The sequence below is a fragment of the Parambassis ranga genome, unplaced genomic scaffold (genome assembly GCF_900634625.1).
Source record: "Parambassis ranga unplaced genomic scaffold, fParRan2.1 scaffold_143_arrow_ctg1, whole genome shotgun sequence".
In the NCBI taxonomy this organism is placed as follows: Eukaryota; Metazoa; Chordata; class Actinopteri; family Ambassidae; genus Parambassis; species Parambassis ranga.
The window spans coordinates 1-23456 of NW_021144718.1; the positions used below are offsets into that span (position 1 = coordinate 1).

Sequence of the window (23456 nt, forward strand, 5' to 3'; positions counted from 1 at the left end):
TGCTTTCTTGGCTGATCTGACACTATCTGGTTACAAATGACTCCGCCATCCAGCTCGACCGCCTAACATGTTTCAGAGCGGACAGAGCCCTGGTTGAAGGAGGTAAGACCCGCGGCGGCGGGCTCTGTGTTTACATCAATGACTCTTGGTGTCGGGACGCTGCTGTGGTCTCCAAACACTGCTCGCCACTTGCGGAGCTTATGATTATAAAGTGCCGGCCGTTTTACCTGCCACGGGAGTTTACAGCTATACTGCTTGTAGCTGCGTACATCCCCCCGAGCTCCAGCAACAACAGGAGCGACGCACTGAATGAGCTCTACCTGCAGGTCAGTGAGCAGCAGACAGCCCACCCTGATGCTTTTCTCATCCTGGCGGGTGATTTCAACCATGCAGACCCCAAGACTGTGTTTCCAAAAATTCACAAACACATAGACTTTCCAACCCGTGGTAACAACACACTGGACAATGTTTACACCACCCAGAGAGGCGCTTACAAAGCCCTCCCCCTCCCCCCCCCGGAGCCTCTGATCACATTACTGTTATGTTAATGCCAGCATACAGACCACTGGTAAAAGTTGCCAAACCAGTCCGAAAAGAAGTGAGAGTGTGGCCGGAGGGAGCCACAGGAGCTTTACAGGACTGTTTCAGCACAACAGACTGGGATGTGTTTAAGCAGGCTGCAACCCACAACAACTGCACTGACCTCCAGGAGTACTCAGAGACTGTCACTGCATACATCACCAAATGTATTGATGATGTAACTGAAACCAGGACAGTCAGCATTCGAGCCAGTCAGAAACCATGGCTGACAGGGGAGGTCTACAGGCTGCTGAGGGCCAGGAACGCTGCCTTCAGAAGAGGCAACGAGACCAGCCTAAGGTTAGCCAGAGCTGACCTGTCCCGTGGCATCAGGAAGGCGAAGAGGCAGTACTCCAGGAGGGTTGCCCACCACTTCAGCGACAGCAGAGACACCCTGAGCCTGTGGCGGGGGATACAGACCATCACGGACTACAAGCCCCCTCCACGGACCTGTGACAGCAACAGCTCTCTGCTGAACCAGCTGAATGACTTCTTTGGACGCTTTGAAGCACTCAACAGCACCCCTGCACAAAAGATCACACCCTCTCCCACTGACCAGGTATTTTCCCTGTCCCGAGCCAGCGTGAGGACATCTCTCAGCCAGATCAAACGCACGCAAAGCTCCTGGTCCTGACAACATACCTGGCCGTGTGCTCAGAGACTGTGCTGAGGAGCTCGCTGAGGTGTTTACAGACATCTTCAACATCTCACTGAGCCAGGCTGTTGTCCCCACCTGCTTCAAAGCCACCACGATCATCCCTGTGCCAAAGAAGTCCACCCCCGCCTGCTTCAATGACTACCGTCCAGTAGCACTCACACCCATCATCATGAAGTGCTTTGAACGGTTAGTCATGAAACACATCAAGACGACCCTCCCTCCCTCCCTGGACCCATTCCAGTTTGCATATCGGCCCAACCGGTCAACCGATGATGCTGTTTCCACAGCACTCCACACCAGCCCTCACCCACCTGGAAAATAAAGACTCATATGTTCGAATGCTGTTCATAGACTTCAGCTCAGCATTCAACACCATCATCCCACAGCAGCTCATCAACAAACTGGACCAGCTGGGGCTGAACTCCTTGACTGTGCAACTGGCTGCTGGACTTCCTCACGCGGGAGACCTCAGACAGTGCGGTCGGCAGAAACACATCCAGCACCATCACAATGAACCCGGGGCTCCCCAAGGATGTGGCTGAGCCCCCTCCTCTTCACTCTGCTGACCCATGACTGCATCGCCAACACACAACAACAACATCTTTGTGAAGTTTGCGGACGACACAACTGTGGTGGGTCTCATCTCCGGTGGAGATGAAACAAACTACAGGAATGAGGTGCACCTTCTGGCCGAGTGGTGCAGAGACCACAACCTCTCCCTGAATGTGGAGAAGACAAGTAGATGGTTGTGGGACTACAGGAGAGCACACAGTGAGCACACCCCTCTGACCATCGACGGTGCTGCTGTGGAGCAGGTGAGCAGCACCAAGTTCCTGGGTGTGGCACATCACTGAGGACCTCCTGGACTAACAACACTGCATCCCTGACCAAGAAGGCACAGCATCGCCTCTACTTCCCCTGCAAGCTCAAAAGAGCCCAGAGCCCTCCTCCATCCTGTGCACCTTCTACAGAGGGGCTGTTCAGAGATCCTGTCCAGCTGCACCACTGTGTGGTACTGAGCCTGCACCGCCACCTGCAGGAAGACGCTTCATCGCATAGTGAGAGCAGCTGAGAGGATCACCGGGCGTCCCTCCCCCTCCCTCCAAGACCTCTACGACACCGTCTCACCCGAAAGGCCCTCCGCATCACAGGAGACCCCACCCACCCTTCACACCGCTTCTTTAGTCTGCTGCCATCACGAAAGAGACTACGCAGCCTCCGGGCCAGGACCAGCAGACTGAGGGACAGCTTCATCCACCAGGCTGTCAGGAAGCTGAACTCTCTCCCTGCTGTGCCCCACTTTCTCCCCCTTCCCTGACCCCCCTTCCCTGACCCCCCCCCACCAACATAGGAAACTCTTTGTACCAGCCCCTTTAACAAAAGGAACTCTTTGCACCAGTCACTTTACCCTGTGTATTCGCTTGCACCTTAATCATGTCATCCAGTCTCATATAAGCTGCTGAACATAAACCAATCATGGACTGTACATTATGCCAACTGTCTTGCACCATTACATCTTTTGCACTCTCATAACCAGTCTCAATAAGCGGTTATAAGTTAAACCATTCCTGTTACATTATGCCAACTGCACTGTCAAGCTGAAGTCCTCACAGAAGGATAAAGTTCGTCAGTTTATGATTTTCACAACAATCCAATGAGAAGATTGCGGTGGACTTGCCTGTCGCAGAATGACTGGAAACTAGATGTTGCCACAGATAAGTTTTTCCAAAACCCAGAGCTCTACGTTTCAAATTTAAAGGGAGCTTTAGACAAGAAGAGGCTTGAACACTCTACAACAGATACTGTGGAAATATATGGTCAAACTTGGTCAAAATATATGTTGTTTGCACATATGGTAAAAGTGTATGGTTGCTCATAGATCGAGACCTCTGACTGAGGTCATAAAGCATTCCTGATGTTTAATGGTTTCGAACTGCAAATGGTTAATGGTTTCGAACTGCAAACCCCTTAGTTGACCCAAAGATGAAAACACAAGCTTGCCAAAGAGATAAGATATACTCAAGGCCGTAACAGGAGGACCTGGAGAATACACACACACACTCACATCTTTGATGTGACTGGAGAGCTTCAATGTCTTTTAGTTTCGTATACGCCCTCCACCTTGTGATTATTGAATATGCATGTTTCACTGAAAAACATTACCTTTTATGCCTTTCTATGCAAATGTAACCACACCTTGTTGTAAGATTAATAAAACGAGCCTAACGCATGGGACAGACAGAATGCAAATGGTCAGCTGCAGGGAGCAGAGTCGAGGGGTCTGTATTGAGCTGTGCATCTTCTCCCTTTATAAAGGCGAAACTGAAACTGATCAGTACTGGTTTTCATTCAATGTTCTGTGCATCGGGGACGGAGTCTGGGAATCCGGGGTGACCAGATTAGGTCACAACAATTTGGGGGCTCGTCCGGGATCAAAGGGCAAAAATCATCCTCAGATCCGTCAATTGAACACAGGGGCCGATTACGAACAGACAGAGGACACGTGGCGCCAACCAATAAGGTAAGCAGACCTTTTATATCTGCATTGACTACTCTAAAATGTAACGTGTCCCGAGTCTTAGTAGTAATCTGTCTGTAAAAGTAAAAAGAACATTGACTGAATGATTTAACTGTAAGTGAATGAATATGACTACAGTGAAATAAACCGTAATGATGAATTATGACTACGGTGAATGAGTAATGACTACAGTGTTTAAGAGATAAGTAATGATGCCTGCAGAGGAATAAGAGATTTTAAGAGAAAAAGGGGTAGCAGAAAAGTCCTGATGTGTGGCAACTCCACCGGTGCTCTGACGAGAGGCCGGAAAAGCTGGGTTTGAGGCCCGGGGCTTGAGGAACCCTAAATCACTACAAAAAGAGAGAAAAAGGAACAAGACCAGGCAGAAAACACATGGTATGACTGTTGGACTGACTGGAAACTGAAACAATGACCGCACTAGTTAGGCGGGAGTTGAAGTAAGTCTACAGGCTTCCAAATTACAGATATATAAGATTCTGGTGTCACGGACAGAGGCTAGTCTCGAATCCATTGGACTGAGTACCAGGGACACAGCGTGCCATATTTCTCAGTCGGCCAGAATCTAGAAAAGAAAGGAACTCTGAGACTCATAACTGTGAGTCGTCTGAGATAAAGACCGACAAGACCAGAGAGTAGAGAATAAATAATGAAAATAACTGTGAGCCGTTCTTACACTGGACGGCAAGACCAGAGAATAAGTCCTGTGAGTTCATGAAGCACCCCTAAAGAGAAACAAAGAGAAGTGAAGATACAGTACTGACACACACACAGAGCTCGCAGTATAAATGGGTAAAGCATGAGTGTGGAATGTGTATGAATGCCAGAGACGAGGTGAACTGAAGCAGCAGCACTGCTGGAAACCTTAATTGGTGTAAACGTAAGGCAGTGGCCTGTTGAAGTAGGTTCACTCACGAACTGGATTAGTGTTTTTGTTGTGCACATACTTTTGTATATATTTCTGATGTGAACATAGTTTTGTGAACTTTTCTGACAACATAGTTTTTGTTAATTCTTCTGAGCACAGTTTTGCAAATAACACAAACGTATTAAGCTTTAGTTTTTAATTTTCACGTAATCACATGACTGAGACTTTGATGACTGACGACATGGACGGAGGATTTTAACAGAGACACTGTTGATGATGGGTGGGGTCCGAACAGCCCACTAAAAACAATAGAAGCTCAACTGATTATTTTAGAGAAAGCGCTGCATCAGGCTTTTGACTCTAAAACCGCATCAGAAGAGATGACTCAGATGAGGGAGGCAGTCATTAATTTGTTGGGAGAAATAGGCCGTGGCATGAAAGATAGAGGTTGTTTACAGAAGGAGTTTTGGAGAAAGGAGGGTGAAGCGAAGGCAGAGAGGGAGAAGGCCAGGAAGAGTGCAGAGCAGTGTGGCTGGTCTAAGAAAGGGAGATTTAAGAGGGAGCAGGAAAAAGCAGAGGAAAAGAGAGCTCAGTGGGCGCGATGGGCTTTGATAGGTCAGGGTGTAACTCACCTCATGACTGAGAAGCCCAAAACACAGGATGACAAAGCAGAAAAACATAAGGATCCCCCACCGTATACACCACCCCCTCCTACTGCACCACCATCCTCTCATTCATCTGCTGGATTATATCCAGTTTTACAAATAACTCAAGGCACACTGGCCATAACAGACATGCCTGATTCCCCTGAGGCGTGGTCTGATGACAGCTCTCACACGTCCCAAGTGAGTAGTGTGTCTGCTTTACCCTCGGGAGTTAGCACCCGTGAAGGGCCTCCAGAGGCCCCTGACCTTTCACCTTTCCAGCTGCGAAAGGACAGAGAACCGAGCTGCGACAGAGCACTATGTGTTGCAGCTGAAGCCCCGCTGTCACACAGAATACAGACACCAGACATTGTGAACACAAAGCAGGGAGAAATAGACAAGGTGCAACAGTTGCAGGAAGAATTAAAGGAGTTGCGGGCTGCTATAGCTCAGGACTTAACACCACACACATATGCACACGCTAACCCCCAATTTGGAGACGCTACACTTCAGGTGGGAGGCGTGTGGAAAGACGGATCACAGGAAGGGAGGACAGCTGGAGTTCAGATGCAGGTCGAGGGTGTTTGGTCCGCGGAGCAGGGAGACATGTTTGATTTATTACAGAGACAGGCCAAGGCTACTGAGGAGTGGTTGACACACACATGAAGCTGAACACTTAGCACACAGAAGCAAAACACACCACATGACAACTAGATCTCAAGGACATGATAATACACAGACACTCAACCATCAGTTACCACTGATTCAAACTGAACACCAGATCAAATATCGTCCATTCCCACTAGGTGATGTACAGGCACTAGTGGATAAATTACCTCCAGTGGCCGAAGGTGGAGCAATGTGGCTGAGTCAACTTGACAGTCTGACAGCAGGCCACAGACTCGCTCTAGGTGACTTTCGGGCCGTTATTTCTAGGTGTCTTACAGCTTCAGAAGTGAGGGACATAGAGGAGGACGCCGCCACTATTAGACAGAGAGATGACACACCTTTCACTCAGGTCAGCACTGAAATAGGCAGAGCACTAAGAAATAAATATCCTCTGCCTGCTGGAGCCGCCGTTCCCACTTTGAAATGGGACCCCAAACAGAGTCCAAGAGAATATCTTAATCAAAGCAAAGACACATGGATCAAACACACCGGGTGCCACCCTGGTAACCCAGGCATTCAGAGGGTGTGGTACAGGACCGCCGTCCTAAACGGGGTTCCTGAGACCGTAAAAACTGCCATGGATAATAACCCAGACATGGCAGGGTGTGATTCCAGTGTGTGGGAGAGACATCTAGTGCATCATTTGGCACGTGCCCAAGACGCAGCACAAGCTGACAGTAAGGATGTCCAGGATTTGCAGACACAATTATTGAAACTGCAATTGACTGAGGCCAGACAGAAGGCCAATGACAAAAGAAAGATAAAAATAATAAAGTCATGGTTGTCACTGAAAGCTCTGACGCACCTCCTGTCACACCTTGGGTGCCTCCACCACCTTATTCTCCTGATTATCAGCAGCCTACGGGGTCCTACAGGGGGTACGGATCAGGGAGGGGCAGATGGAGAGGCAGGCGCGGAAGGGGTGGAACACTTAGGGGACAGCCGAGGGGAGACCCAGGTCGTGACCGCTGCTATTACTGTGAGGAGTTGGGACACTGGGCCAAAGACTGTCCACACAGACAGGGACAGTATGCCCGAGGACGTGCAGCGTCTGGTCCACGGAGGGCTTCCGCCCGCCCCCCAGGACCTACATTCACTGGACAGTTTACTGTTTCCGGCTGGGAACAGTGGGATTGTGACTTCTCACAACAATGACACCACCCACAGAGCAGCTCAGATTACATCGGCACGGCAGATCCGATGTTATCTATGCAAGTAGAGGATGAGACACTGCCTTTTCTGGTGGATACTGGCGCCACCTGTTCTACATTGTTTCAATCATCTTCTATGGAATTGTCCAGCAACTCTATCACTGTGATGGGCTTCTCTGGGGATAAACAGACTCTGCCTATAACCACTCCCATGACTGCTCAGTTGGGACATCAGACTGTTTCACACTGTTTTGTACACTCACCTCTTCTGCCTCTGAATATACTGGGGAGAGACTTGCTGATTAAGTTTGGAGCATCTATTTTGTGCGGCCCAGACGGGCTGACAGTGACACTGCCGGACGGCACCATGTTCCACTGTAATGTTGCAGACACAGGCGGACAATATCTGATGAGACCTGTGACTGACCCATGTGCTGACATCTACTGGGGCATGTTACATCCTGAAACTCCCCAGAACCCAGGAATCCTTTCTGCCTACCTGCAGTGGAAGCCCTGGATAGCCCAGGTCGAACCATATGTTTCTCCCCCTGACCCCCCTCATGTGACTCTATTTTATGACAGGCAGCAAACTGATTGGTACCATGAGAAGTTTGCGCACTCCCTAGAGGGACAGGACTGGTCTATTACAGTCCGAGACATTTTTGTGGCACCTGAGGGCGTGGCAGCCGGTGTGGACCTCACTCCAGAACAAATGTCTTGGTACATGATGAAGTGACGAAGGGCATCCCCACGTCTCATTAGCTGTACATCCAAACCACCAGGCCAAAGAACTAGGTGGCATGGTTAAACGTGCCATGGGGCAATCAGACTGGCAACCCACACCTTTACCTCAAATCATGTATTCTCCATCTGCTAAAGCATACAAAATAACTGTTTCAACTATGACACACTGTCACTCTGGCACATGAACTGCTTGCTAGACATCATGGTAGAGAGAAAACTGATCATCCTCTGGCACAGGCTGTGATTGACAGCTTGCCACCACATTTATGGGCAGACGGACCCACTGATGTGGGTCTGGTGGACTGTGAACCTGTGACGTTTCAGATTAACACACCAGGCCCTTTATGGATACCACAGTATCCCCACAAGCCAGCAGCTGGAGCTGGCATTGCAGATACTATTCATGGACTCTTTGAAAATGGCGTGCTGGAACTCTCTCACTCAGATTGGAATACTCCCATCCTACCTGTAGAAAAGAAAGGGACAGGTAAATATCGCATGGCACATGATCTGAGGGACATTAACGCTGCACTGTCAACCCCCACGGTACCAGTTCCGAATCCATACGTGGCATTGGCCCAACTGGATCCTTCACAGAGCTGGTTCACCTGCATAGATTTAGCTAATGCTTTCTTTTGTCTCCCTCTGGCACCTGAATGCAGAGACATTTTCTCATTCACATATCAGGGAACGCAGTATCGCTACACCAGGCTACCTCAAGTTTTGCGCTCTCCCCCGGTATTTTTAATCAGGTTTTGAAACAGATACTCAGTCACTGCACCCTCCCAGAAAACACTACACTCATTCAGTACGTTGATGACCTTCTTATCGCAGCTCCAACGGCAGCAATCTGCCTGGATGCCATGCAGGCTGTTTTGCAACATCTGGCCACGGCTGGTTTTAAGGTCAGCAAATCTAAACTCCAATTAGTCAGGAAACAAGTTGCTTCTTAGGACGCATTGTTTCACAAAAGGGAGTCAGCATATCGCCTTCACACAAATCTACCATTTTGCATCATCCGCGTCCTGACAAAGTGAAGGACATGCTCTCATTTCTCGGTCTGACTGGCTACAGTAGAAACTTTGTTGCTAACTACACTGGCCTCACACAACCTCTCAGAGACCTTGTCAAAGAACATGGCATGCGTAATGTGTCAGCTCGCCTAAATTGGACGCAGGCCGCGGAACAAGCATTCATTGCTCTTAAACAATCTTTGGCCACTGCAGCAGAACTAGCCACACCTGACTACACTTTACCTTTCTATTTGGATGTCTCTGGAACGGATGCCTGCATCAATGGCATCCTGTTCCAGAGAAAAGGGGGAGAAAGAGTAATACTGATGTACATCGGTGCCCCCCTGGACAACATGGAGAAAAGACACCCTCAGTGCACACAACACGCAGCAGGAATAGCTAAGCTAATTCAAAAAACCGCACACATGGTCATGGGACACCAGCTGTATGTACTGACAACACATAGTGTAGTGGCATACGTGAACTCAGAGACATTCACACTCACCTCATTGAGACAGAGGAGGTTGAGCAAGATTTTAGAAGCACCAAACATCACCTTCACACATGAGGGCATCAACATGGCAGACCAGATAGGAACAGGAGAGCCACACACATGCACAGAGAGGGTGATTAGGGAAGAAAAGGTCAGAGTCGATTTACAAGCCACACCTCTTTCACAGGCCAGAAAATCTGTTCACAGATGGGTGCTGTTTTAGACATGACACAGAAGGACTCAGAGCAGCATACGCAGTTGTTGAAGACACAGGGGAAGAAATGAGAACACTGAAAGCAGAAAGATTAGAGGGACAGCAGTCAGCGCAGAGAGCCGAGGTGAGGGCAGTGATTGAGGCACTAAAGATAGGTCAAGGACAGGACATCAATGTTTTTACTGACTCAGCATATGCGGCAGGAGCAGTGCATGTGGAATTAGGGCAATGGCTGAGAGCAGGTTTTCTCACTGCAACTAACAAACCTATACGGCATGAGGCTGAAATGAGAGAGCTTGCTGAAGCTCTGTTGTTGCCTAGCAAAGTGGCTGTGATTAAGTGCAAAGGTCATGGAGCAGGAACTGACAGGGTCACAAGAGGAAACAATGCAGCAGATCAGGCAGCAAAACAGGCAGCAGGCTATGTGGAGCGAATGATTTTTATGTGTTCAGAAACAGACTTGCCTCCCCCTGTTGATTGGACTGATTTGATGCAATTGCAAAACAAAGCTTCTCCACAGGAAAAAAACACTGTGGAAAGCTAGAGGGGCGACTGACACAGGAGGAGTATGGAGAGGGCCTGACGGACGCCCCATACTGCCACCTGGACTGAGACAGACTGCCATGGAGGAAGCGCATGGGGTAGGCCATGTGGGGTGTCGTGATAAACTGTCATTAAATTTCTGATTAACACCTACATCCCTAGACATGGTTTTCCTGAAAAAAAATCAGATCTGACAATGGAACACATTTCAAAAATAAATACCTCCAGCAGGTGGAGGCTATGTTGGGACTTAAACATGCCTTTGGTACTGTTTATCATCCACAGTCTCAAGGAAAGGTGGAAAGAATGAATCAAACCTAAAACAAAAATTGGCTAAAATCTGTGCACAGACCAAATTTATATGGGTTCAAGTATTATCTATTGTATTGATGTTCTGGTAATAACGCCATATAATCCACACCCTATGAGCTTCTTACAGGTCGACAGTTTCCTGGACCAGCTGGCTGGCTGAGACTGAAGAAGCATGCAGTATGGTATTAATATAAACCATAATATAATGAATTTGAAGCTTTGGTGTTAGAATTTGTATTACAGGAGAAAGGAGAGATGGTGAGTCCAGAAGGAGCCACACACAGCCGAGTGGGTCCTCCTGAAGGTGATAAGAGGAAGTGGTCGGAACCAAGGTGGACAGGTCCCTATCAGGTGACGGAACGCACCTCTCACGCGGTTCGGCTGAGAGGAAAGGGGGACACCTGGTTCCACTGGAGCCAGTGCACAGCTGCAGAGGAGCCTCAATGATCTCTACAGGACGTCCACGCTGATCTGAGGGCGCAGAAGTCTGAATCGGCTGATTCAGATACAGATCCTGTCACAAAAGGGGCAGAATAATCCCCTGACAGAGATCAAGGATCCCGGGTAGTCTAACCCCAGGTATCCGAAGAAAGAAGACACATCCTGAGGACGAGAGGACCAGAGAACCAGGCGGGGCGCTGGATGGACGAGGCAGACGGACAGGAACACATACATGAACTGATAAACACAATTTTGAACATTCTTACTGTAGGATGATTGTCATTATATTTGAGTTGTTAGGAGTATCTGGGGGCGGGAACGGTGAAAGACCGACCGATTAAAATAGCCCCACATACTATGATGTATAACATGTTTCGTTTTATGCACTCACATGATATGTTTTTTAATACACTACATTTTTCACAGAGTTTTTCTTTTTTTGCACCTTCCTTTATGGTTTTGACACGCATACACACACACCAGGTGTTTGGACATTTACTCACAGTGTTGTTACATATAGATGTCACTTTTACCCATAGTTTTGTTTGATTACACACAGTGTTTTCCTATTTGCTGATGTGACCGTTTGTTGTTTCTTTTTCCTTATTTTGTGTTGGACTCTTAGTAGAGTCCAAAAGGGGGAATTGTGGAAATATATGGTCAAACTTGGTCAAAATATATGTTTGTTTGCACATATGGTAAAAGTGTATGGTTGCTCATAGATCGAGACCTCTGACTGAGGTCATAAAGCATTCTGATGTTTAATGGTTAGTTTAGAAATTCGAACTGCAAACCCCTTAGTTGACCCAAAGATGAAAACACAAGCTTGCCAAAGAGACAAGATATACTCAAGGCCGTAACAGGAGGACCTGTGAGAATACACACACACACTCACATCTTTGATGTGACTGGAGAGCTTCAATGTCTTTTAGTTTCGTATACGCCCTCCACCTTGTGATTATTGAATATGCATGTTTCACTGAAAAACATTACCTTTTATGCCTTTCTATGCAAATGTAACCACACCTTGTTGTAAGATTAATAAAACGAGCCTAACGCATGGGACAGACAGAATGCAAATGGTCAGCTGCAGGAGCAGATCGAGGGGTCTGTATTGAGCTGTGCATTCTCCCTTTATAAAGGCGAAACTGAAACTGATCAGTACTGGTTTTCATTCAATGTTCTGTGCATCGGGGACGGAGTCTGGGAATCCGGGGTGACCAGATTAGGTCACAACAATTCAGAGGTAGGAAATGCATCACTACAATACTGTGTGCAAATGTTCATTTTGTAATACACTTTTAAATGTACAAGTTACATTTTACAAATGTAAAAGTTGTCCCTGAATCACTTGTCAATCAAATGACTCTTTGTGCTCTTATATGCAGATCCTCATGATGACAACAAGATAGGCATCGATGGGATCCAGCAGTTCTGTGATGACCTGGGTTTGGACCCGACCAGTATAAGTGTCCTCCTTATAGCCTGGAAGTTCAGGGCAGCAACCCAATGCGAGTTCTCAAAACAGGAGTTCATGGATGGCATGGCAGAACAGGGGTAACGATGAAGGGGGGAAACAAACTGTTCTTCCATTCTTCACCAAATTCAACCATTCAAACGTTATATACTCACAATTAAGAGGACAACCATAATTCAAATTGTTGGAAGTTGATGTAAATATGTATAAAGAGCGAGTGAGATGGATTACAATACTTTCAGTTATATTAATAATGGCATTAATGCAGGCTTGTTGGTTACTTAAGTGCCTGGACAAAAAAACCCACTAAGATCTGTTTACAGTGGGCTTGAGGTAAATAACCTCTTTCACAGATTTTGCACTTTAATGCTGCTATGAAGGCCACCTGCTCATGCTGTGTATGCCTATCTTCACTCTTTCACAAACAAAACAAGTATGAGTGTGCTTTTACAGGCATTCTTGGATCATGTAATCAGGGGTGTGCTGGTGTGTCAGTTGGCTTGTGTAGGTTTTTTTGTCACAGCCATTCTTTACTGTGACTGCCTCCACTGCTGGCTCAGAAGTGTAACAAAATATCCCACTGTTCCAATACCATACCTGTCACACAGAATGGTGAACTGGGTGTGTAGAGAACTAGTGGAAAAAAAGGTGCAGTCAGCACTCACCCCAAGGTCAGATGACTCTTAACAAATCCTTTTTCTGGTGCATCTCTGTAAACTCAGTGACATTTTGCCACCTCAGCCACAAATTCGGCTTGTTTCTTTACAAGCAGCACAACATTCACAACATTCACAACACACACTCAGAGTAACATGGTTAAAAAAAAAAAGCATTGCTTATGTACCGTAACGCTAGCTTCTATCTTTATATACATTTGTTTACCTATACATATAGATCTATTCTATCTTGTTAACAATATGAAATCATGTGTATTATAAGTTTGCTGCTAAAAGTTCCCTAGTAGAAGTTACAGGATGTTTTTGGAAGATGTCACATAAGTCAGTGGTACTGTGTATGTACAAAATTGTGTGATGTAATGCTTCCACAGGTGTGACAGCATAGAGAAGTTAAAAGCTCAGCTGCCAAAGATGGAGCAGGAGTTAAAGGACCAAGGAAGATTTAAGGACTTTTACCAGTTTACATTTAATTTTGCCAAAAATCCTGGCCAGAAAGGTTTGGGTAAGAATCTTTCAGTACTCATGTTATTGCTTATTGCTCATTCACAGCTATTCTTTTCTTAATTCCATTTATTTCTTTATTCATTTGTGTGTGTGTGTTTTTTTTAATTACAGATTTAGAGATGGCAATTGCATATTGGAATTTAGTATTGGCTGGAAGATTCAAGTTCTTGGAGTTGTGGAACAAGTTTTTAGTTGTGAGTTAAACAAACTTGAGGTGATGTAATCATGGGACTAATCCTTATGATTTATAAGCTTTGCTTTATGTCTCTTTCAGGAGCACCACAAAAGATCGATTCCTAAGGACACCTGGAATCTCTTACTAGACTTCAGCACAATGATCACAGATGACATGTCAAATTATGATGAGGAAGGTGTGTGGGTGGCTTACGTCAAAAGAGCTTTTACTGCGATCATTTATTATCCATGATAATATTGTGAACCAATAATACAAGAGTCTGTTTCTTTAACAGGAGCGTGGCCCGTCCTTATTGATGACTTTGTGAGATCATTCTACTTCTAATAGACTCGCTGGGTTTCCCATTGAGTCACATCTAAAAACCTGATTGGCTTTATTATTAACTTTAAATGTATTTTACAAGCTGACCGGAAGCATTACTTCTGGTCTCGCGCTGCCTCCTTGTGGCGACATGCCGAATGTGTGGTTGCTAGGGGCGACTGACAACAGACCTGAGCCCTAGCAACCAGCACAGAGACGCCGTATAGAAGGAGTGAAGAGATATTGCTAAGAATGACCGCGTTATTGCTTTCCATAGCACTTGTCAGGCGCGGTGTTAAAATGGAAACTAATATGTCTGAAGTCCTCGGCCCAGTTTTGGCTGAAGTGGGGTGGGATAGCCGTTATGCTCTCCCCGAGCTCAACGCTGAAAACAAAGCCTTACTGGAGGAGGTAAGGAAACTTATTAACATGTTTAATGACACGGACTGTTTAGCTTCCTTTTCTCTGTTTGTTTTTGGGTGTTTAAAATTACCCCCTGAAGAATAATGTTGAAACACAAACCGTTGATGAGGTTTGTACATACTCCTCGAGAACACAGAACCCCCAAACCCACAAAATGACGTCATTTTTCTCTCGGACCGCCCGTTGTGCAGCGCTCTCGGACGCATGGCCCGGGCAGAACTTTTTCTCTCAAGGCTGTGCGTCAACCATGCTGTGATTGGTCGGAATGTATTGTGGGCGTGATGAATGTGGAGAAGCGCAAGAGCTTCTTCAGGTGCAGAACGCACAGACAGAAGGAGGAAGTACAACTACGATGGACAGTTTAGATGAGCAGCTGTCAAACAGCTCCTGGAAGGAGAAACACGGCGCACAGAGAGAGTGTCTGTCCAAAAGGTGGCGATAAAAACTAATCCCAGTATTGCAGACAGTCATCCACACGTTGACAGAGTTAAACTCACACAGACCAGAGGTCTGCTACAGTCAGCTACACTGATCTTCTATCTATTGTCATGTTGTACTCTTCCCTGAACATTATCAGCTCGTTAGGCCAGGTAACCACGACTGTGCTCACAATTTGCAATACAACTGCATTGTCAACTTTTGTGTGTGACGTGCGCTGCGTAGGAGGCCCGTATGCACACACGTCTGGCGGAGTATGGTACCTCCGTGCCGAAACGAACTTTGAGCGAGTTCTCTGTTCTCGTAGAGTATGGAACAGCCTTAACGATTTGACTGAGCGCAGGTTGTGCACACTGTCCTCCTGCAGTGACACCAGGGTCACTGTTCAATTCATTATTTTAAATATTTAAGAGCACCTGTAAAATCCAGGCACAGCTGAAATTTCCAAATAAAATGTGACATTTGAATCTTTTTGTCTTGTTAAGTGACAGATATGTATGTATTTACACTTTAGATTGCGTTTTCTTAATGGTATTGCACATCAGTTTTCGGTATCTGAATTTTGATTCACTGTGTGTGCTGTTTCACGATGATGTCAACAGATTTGTAGAAAAGAGATAGAGCGGGCACAACTGGAAGACAAACTGGAGAAAAACAAGGAACAAAAGAAGAACATGGCCAATTACCTAAAGAATATTAAAGAAGAGCTGGAAAACACTGAGGTCAGTATTGTATCTATGAGTTGTGATGTGTTTGTTTTGTGGTGGGTTATGCAGTGTGTGTTATTTGTATTGTCTAGGCTCTGTGTGAGGCAAAGGAGAGAGAGATAGAGTTAGAGAAACACCTGACAGCCCTCGCGGAGAGAGAGACTAGCCGTCTGATTCAGGACACAGCTAAGATGGAGAATGAGCTCAGCTCCTTAGGAGAGAGGAGAAACACGCTGGAGGTCAGAGCCTTTCATAAATAAAAAAACAATAGAAAAGAGAAGTAGCTATAGATTGTGATGCCACAACAACATGTGTCTGTATCCCCAGAACAACCTTTTCAAGGCCAAACAGAAGCTGGAGGAGTTCAGGCAGCAGATGAACTGGGACCAGCAGACAATGGATTGCTTTTTGGAGGAGTCAGCAGGCAAATATGAGGACACGATGGCCATCAACAAATACGCTCAGCAAGATGAGCAGAGGATCAAGGTAAAGAGATGAAAACATCTCTCTTCTGCAGCACTTACAGCTTTGAGTTATCATCGGCTAACAGCTGTCTAACCTCCCCTGCTGCAGTCGCTCATTCTGGCGATAGACAAGAAGTCTGTGGAGGCCAATGAAAAGCTCAAAGCACTCGATAAAGAGAAGACTGAGACAAAATTAGCCCAGGTAATGTGTAAAAACACAGCACATCCATGGTGTTATTACTAACAGTATGTGTAAATGTTAGTATGGCAGTTGTGGTTTCCCATTAAAATCCCTCTGCTGTCGTACCAGCTTGCATTGGATAAGGTGACAGAGAATCTGCAGCAGGCTCACCTGGAGACACAGCAGCTTACCCACCTGTGGGAAAACACTATCAAGTACATGAAGCAACAGGATGCTGAGATGCAGCAGTGTGCACTGGTAAAGCATGGGACATTAAACATCTACTGGTCATTCATTCTAGAGTGAATTCACACAGGAGAGTGTTTTCTTTTAAATTATTATTGCAGCAACTTGCCCAAGCCAACCAGAAGCTGAGGGAAAAGAAGGCCGCCATTGCAGAGAAGAAGCACCTGATGGAGATCCAGAGGAACAACAGGAAAGAAGCCGAGAGGAAGTCAGCGGTGGCCAACAAACAGGCAGTAAAACTGCGGCAGGAGCTGAAGGGGCAGGAGAGTGACTTTGGCAGGCTGCAGGATGAGGTGCTGAATGTGGACTAATAATAAACTGCCTTCATATTGATATTATTATAAGTGCGAGTGAGCTGACTCTCATGTGTCCTGCAGCTAAAAGGCTGCAAAGGTAACCTAGAGAGAACAACCTCTGATGTGAAGATGCTGACGTCCCACATATCCATGATGAAGAAGGACATCCAGGACTACAACGACAAGTCAGTGTATCACAGCAGGGCTCTGTGTGCATATTGACTGGAGCTGTGGTAATGTACTACACAATGTCTGTTTTATGTTTCTGTGTATTTTAGACTGAAGGAAGCCAAGATCCACAATGCTGCGCTGGAGGAGAAACTGAAGGTTGTGACTCAGACTGCCCTCAGTGAGGAGGAGAGAGCAGCACAGATGGAGCAGTTCCTCAGAGATGAGGAGCAGGCCAGTAAGGTGAGCATTGATGGCCTGTCAGACCCTTTCAGTTCTTTATCACTGGGTATTTTTGCAGCCCCTCTCTTTGATCATCTGTTTTTTTATGGTTTGCTACATTTGGTCACACGGTGGCAGAAACTTATTTCCTCTCTGTAACTCCATGCCTGTGTTTCACTCCAGGAGTTGGACATCCAGCTGCGTGACTACAACTCAGAGCTGTCTCACCATAAAGAGCACCTGCAGGCTGTCAGGATGAAAAAGGAGGATTCTGCTGCGCAAGTTTCAAGGAGTAAATCCACCATTGTGCGCCTGCATAACCAGCTCAAAAAACAGGAGGAGGAAGTTACAAGGCAGCAGACCATCTTGAGAAAAGTGGCACGTTTAGCAAAACACTACCCAGCCTTCCTATGTCTTGTGCTCCACTCTGCAACACAAATGCTGACAGTATTTGTTTGTCCCCTTCATTGTGCAGGACAGTCGGAACAATGCACTGAATAAAAAACTGGAACGCCTGCGAGGAGATGACATTCCATCAGATGAAAAACAAATGCTGGATGTGAAGATTGCTGAGCTGACCAAACACCTAGAGGAGAAAAAAACCACAGCTAAGATGCTCACTGACATGCTCAAAGAGTCTGAGGTCAGTCTGATAATATACTTGGCTTTTTTTTCTATAAACCTCTGACATATACTGAGATAAATCTTGGTGTCTGGCAGACTCATATTCGCTGCCAGAAGAAGGAGATGGAGAAGTCAGGAGCTCAGAAGAAAGATTTGACCGACAAAGTGGAGGAGCTCAACTTGTTCTGTAGTACCTGTGAGAAGGACCTGAAGAAAGTCCGACAGAGGAAACAGGTACCTGTGATCACCATCATGTGTCACTGTGGAAGGTCAATACATCCTATAGCAACTTAAATGAATGCAAACAAACTGAAGTAGTTTTTCCTCAAAGCTGAGAATCGACCTGACAGAAAGGCTGTATGCACTGTGATTTTAAACTCATGGGTTCCCTATCAGGACAGCATGGTGGAGCACAAGTTCATGAAGCTAGAGGTGGAGCGTATGAGGGATCTGCTGTACAACAAGGCAGACCGCGTGCTGTCTTTGGAGAAGAGGAAGCTGAACCTGCAGAAAGCTATGAAAGAGAGGGAGGATGAGATCAAAGTGTACAAAGAAATGCTCAGCCAGCAGCTGAAGCTCGGTGAACAGGAGAGGCAGAGACTCAGGTAAAAAAAAAAACAAATCACTCAGTTCTCAAAGGTTTGTCACATCACTTAATGTCAATCATTGTATCTCAGTGCTGAACTCAATGAGAAACTGTCCAAGATTGAAACCATGAAGAAACGTTTTGAGGTTGTGACCCTGACCAAGGCAGGTCCTGAGGCGGAGGGGGAGCACTCACAGGCTTACTACATCACTAAGGTCGGAGCTCTTCACACATAGTCTACTGAAGCACACACCATGGTTCCAGACCTTTGCATCACCTGTGTGTGCTTTTCACCAGGTTGCACAAGAGAAAGGGGAACTTAAGCAGAAGGGTGATGAGCTGGATGCTAAAATCCACAAGCTGGAGCAGGAAAACAGCGCTCTGGAGAACACCAACCAGCTGTTCAGCAACTCTAACTCTGTATACCGCAAATCTTTCAACAAAGCTGAAGAATCCAGTATGTAAACCAGCGACAGCCCTCTTCAACTGTATACTTGTTGATTGATTGATTGTTAAATGATGGCGGCAGCTGTCATTGGCCACAATGTAATTTGTTTTCGTTTTAGGTCCGGACTATCAGGAGAAGTTGAAGCTGGAGGAGCAGCTGAGAGCTGCTGAAGTGAAGCTGAAGGATAACAAACGACAGATCCAGGAGCTCCAACAGGACATGCAGGTTATTGTTATTTATAGCCAGTGTAGAGCAGATCACTGAGAACGAAGCAATTAGTCTTCGACGGCTCAGGTTACATTCAGACTGATTCTGGATTAACTGGATCTTAACCATGCAAATACTTTGTTAGCTCATATATCATTAGCATAATGGTCAACATTCAGCAGGCAGTAATAGTTAAATTACAATTTTGTTACAGACAGGTAAAAGAACTTTAGTCATGTAAATAGTAATTCATTCAAAATCATCAGATACGATATTATGTTTGTAACCAGGAAGTCAGTGTATTATCACTGCAACACAGTGATGGATATGCTTTGGGCCAAGTTAGAGAATCAATCATTTACACACTTAGTCCAGCACCCATGGAGCACACAGATCCCTTCTTTGTAGAAGTCGCCCACAGACCATGTGGCCTAAAGGTGCATCTCTTTTGTGCAGCCATCACTGCACAATACTACAGACTACAGGAAATACAGAGGGTGTATTATGTAGCGCCCCTGTGAAAGCCAAAAATAAACTTGTTTAAACTATCTGCCTGACATTGATCTTGTATGAATCTCTGTGTATGTGCATGTTCAGCTTTAGTGTATTCATGGGTGTGTGTCTGTTTCCAGGAAAGGAACAAGACTCTGCAGAACCTGCAACAAGAGGAGCAAGAGGAGGGAGAAAAGATGAGAATAAATCAGACACTCCTGGAGAAACTGAACAAAGACATCACTGTTCAGAAGGAGAAAATCGACAGAGCCACAAAACAGGTTTAAAATCAACCGCTTATTCTAAAGTCATTTCATGACGCGGCAGTAAACACAGGGGGTGTTGTGTGTGTGTGTGTGTGTGTGTGTGTATACAGAACCCTGGCTATTGCCTCAGTCATGTTTAATTCTGTAATGTCCTGCTGTTTTCCAGTGCTCCAATCTGACCAAACAGATCCGCTCAGCCAAAAAAACCAAGAGTGAGACTTTGGAAGAGAAGGACATTAAAGTGACAGAGATGAAGGAATTTAACAAGGTTATTGACAAGATGCTGAATGAGGCCATGGAGAAAAACCCAGACGTCAGACCGGCGCTGGAGAAATACTTCCTGCAGGTGCAGAACGGCTCAAACAGCTCAAACAGCAGGACTAATGCAGCCACAGCAGCTTACCCTTTAATGCTCCTCTCTATTACCCCTCACAGGACAATCTGTCTCTTCCACCTCCTCCTTCAACTCCTTCCACCCAGCGGAGCTACAGGACAAACTCTGCCCGCAGCTCGACCACTTCCAGGTCAGACTTACCCTGAAATGGGTCACACTAGAATACTACACTGATAACAGTTCACCTTTAACAGTCAGTCAGCTCCACAGCTGCAAGGTGTTGGTGATAAAAATGCACAAGATGAATACGACTATAAACAGAGTATAAGGAGTGAGGTGGATATTTTAGTACACCACTCTTCCTCTGTATATTTATTGTGCTCTGCCTGTATTGTAGACCTCCTGCATCCTCAGCCAGCAGCCGTGGAGCCTCTGCTCCACAGCCCCCCACAGTGAAGATGGTGGGACTGGACTTGAACCTGAAGAACGTCCGACAGAGGAAACAGGTACCTGTGATCACCATCATGTGTCACTGTGGAAGGTCAATACATCCTATAGCAACTTAAATGAATGCAAACAAACTGAAGTAGTTTTTCCTCAAAGCTGAGAATCGACCTGACAGAAAGGCTGTATGCACTGTGATTTTAAACTCATGGGTTACCTATCAGGACAGCATGGTGGAGCACAAGTTTATGAAGCTAGAGGTGGAGCGTATGAGGGATCTGCTGTACAACAAGGCAGACGGCGTGCTGTCCTGCATGACCTGCAGCTCAAACAGCAGGACTAATGCAGCCACAGCAGCTTACCCTTTAATGCTCCTCTCTATTACCCCTCACAGGACAATCTGTCTCTTCCACCTCTTCCTTCAACTCCTTCCTCCCAGCGGAGCTACAGGACAAACTCTGCCCGCAGCTCGACCACTTCCAGGTCAGACTTACCCTGAAATGGGTCACACTAGAATACTACACTGATAACAGTTCACCTTTAACAGTCAGTCAGCTCCACAGCTGCAAGGTGTTGGTGATAAAAATGCACAAGATGAATACGACTATAAACAGAGTATAACGAGTGAGGTGGATATTTTAGTACACCACTCTTCCTCTGTGTATTTATTGTGCTCTGCCTGTATTGTAGACCTCCTGCATCCTCAGCCAGCAGCCGTGGAGCCTCTGCTCCACAGCCCCCCACAGTGAAGATGGTGGGACTGGACTTGAATCTGCCTGTGACCTCCTCTCCTCTCACCACCTCCAGACGTTCCAGCTCAGGGAGCAGCACAAAGAGCGGCAGCAGCACAAAGAGGAACCTGTAGCATGCTGTGTTCATCTTTACTAGCTGATCTTTGTAAACAGAGAGGAGATGGGAGGCTGTAAACATGTTCTTTTGTGCTGTGAAGTCGGCCATTTTAACATGGGAGCGGAGCGGCATGTTCACACTGAAGGATGAAGCACACACTCTCCAGGCTTCAAGAGAAGACGGCAAAGGAAGAAGCTGAGGACAGGACGGGAGAGAGAATATAGTATATAATCTGTATAGTATAAAAAAATATTTGTGTTATTTCAGCCAAGAGATATTTGTGTTTATTGCTGTGAAAGAAAGCAAGTCTGAAGGATGAACAGTTTAATATGACGTCACTAATGCCTCCACCCCCAGCTCGGACTGACTTCCTGCATCTGGCTAAAAATACAGCAGACAACATGTTTCGTAAGGCTCCTAAGAACCGCCACAATCTCTCTCAAAACATGACCATCAGTGCTTTGAAGCAGAAACGGGTTAGAAAAAAAAGTAATCAGGACAAATAACTCTGCTTTCTTGGCTGATCTGAACACTATCTGGTTACAAATGACTCCGCCATCCAGCTCGACCGCCTAACATGTTTCAGAGCGGACAGAGCCCTGGTTGAAGGAGGTAAGACCCACGGCGGCGGGCTCTGTGTTTACATCAATGACAAACACTGCTCGCCACTTGCGGAGCTTATGATTATAAAGTGCCGGCCGTTTTACCTGCCACGGGAGTTTACAGCTATACTGCTTGTAGCTGCGTACATCCCGCCGAGCTCCAGCAACAACAACAGGAGCGACGCACTGAATGAGCTCTACCTGCAGGTCAGTGAGCAGCAGACAGCCCACCCTGATGCTTTTCTCATCCTGGCGGGTGATTTCAACCATGCAGACCCCAAGACTGTGTTTCCAAAAATTCACAAACACATAGACTTTCCAACCCGTGGTAACAACACACTGGACAATGTTTACACCACCCAGAGAGGCGCTTACAAAGCCCTCCCCCTCCCCCACCTCGGAGCCTCTGATCACATTACTGTTATGTTAATGCCAGCATACAGACCACTGGTAAAAGTTGCCAAACCAGTCAGAAAAGAAGTGAGAGTGTGGCCGGAGGGAGCCACAGGAGCTTTACAGGACTGTTTCAGCACAACAGACTGGGATGTGTTTAAGCAGGCTGCAACCCACAAAAACTGCACTGACCTCCAGGAGTACTCAGAGACTGTCACTGCATACATCACCAAATGTATTGATGATGTAACTGAAACCAGGACAGTCAGCATTCGAGCCAGTCAGAAACCATGGCTGACAGGGGAGGTCTACAGGCTGCTGAGGGCCAGGAACGCTGCCTTCAGAAGAGGCAACGAGACCAGCCTAAGGTTAGCCAGAGCTGACCTGTCCCGTGGCATCAGGAAGGCGAAGAGGCAGTACTCCAGGAGGGTTGCCCACCACTTCAGCGACAGCAGAGACACCCGGAGCCTGTGGCGGGGGATACAGACCATCACGGACTACAAGCCCTCTCCACGGACCTGTGACAGCAACAGCTCTCTGCTGAACCAGCTGAATGACTTCTTTGGACGCTTTGAAGCACTCAACAGCACCCCTGCACAAAAGATCACACCCTCTCCCACTGACCAGGTATTTTCCCTGTCCCGAGCCAGCGTGAGGACATCTCTCAGCCAGATCAACGCACGCAAAGCTCCTGGTCCTGACAACATACCTGGCCGTGTGCTCAGAGACTGTGCTGAGGAGCTCGCTGAGGTGTTTACAGACATCTTCAACATCTCACTGAGCCAGGCTGTTGTCCCCACCTGCTTCAAAGCCACCACGATCATCCCTGTGCCAAAGAAGTCCACCCCCGCCTGCTTCAATGACTACCGTCCAGTAGCACTCACACCCATCATCATGAAGTGCTTTGAACGGTTAGTCATGAAACACATCAAGACGGCCCTCCCTCCCTCCCTGGACCCATTCCAGTTTGCATATCGGCCCAACCGGTCAACCGATGATGCTGTTTCCACAGCACTCCACACAGCCCTCACCCACCTGGAAAATAAA

The 23456-nt window shown here is 46.7% G+C and overlaps 1 protein-coding gene and 1 pseudogene across 1 annotated transcript; both read left to right on the forward strand.

Annotated features, from left to right (window-relative positions):
* The first annotated feature begins 2835 nt into the window (after positions 1-2835).
* LOC114429499 (DCN1-like protein 1) lies at positions 2836-14043 on the forward strand (annotated as a pseudogene).
* A 180-nt stretch (positions 14044-14223) lies between these two features.
* LOC114429495 (coiled-coil domain-containing protein 39-like) lies at positions 14224-22120 on the forward strand. Its single transcript, XM_028398298.1, has 20 exons — positions 14224-14430; positions 15483-15602; positions 15680-15826; positions 15915-16073; positions 16161-16253; positions 16362-16490; positions 16580-16771; positions 16856-16959; positions 17053-17185; positions 17348-17542; positions 17640-17807; positions 17885-18022; positions 18185-18393; positions 18466-18589; positions 18672-18831; positions 18941-19047; positions 19662-19802; positions 19954-20133; positions 20223-20311; positions 21256-22120. The coding sequence occupies exons 1-20, from the start codon at positions 14272-14274 to the stop codon at positions 21428-21430; spliced, it is 2922 nt and encodes a 973-aa protein (XP_028254099.1). The 5' UTR covers positions 14224-14271; the 3' UTR covers positions 21431-22120.
* The last annotated feature ends 1336 nt before the right edge of the window (positions 22121-23456 follow it).

Coding starts and splice junctions, on each gene's coding strand:
- LOC114429495 (XM_028398298.1), top strand. CDS start 14,272: ATGACCGCGTTATTGCTTTCCATAGCACTTGTCAGGCGCGGTGTTAAA. Junction 18,832..18,940: donor CAACAAAGCTGAAGAATCCA/GTATGTAAACCA, acceptor TTTTCGTTTTAG/GTCCGGACTATCAGGAGAAG. Junction 20,312..21,255: donor CGCAGCTCGACCACTTCCAG/GTCAGACTTACC, acceptor CCTGTATTGTAG/ACCTCCTGCATCCTCAGCCA.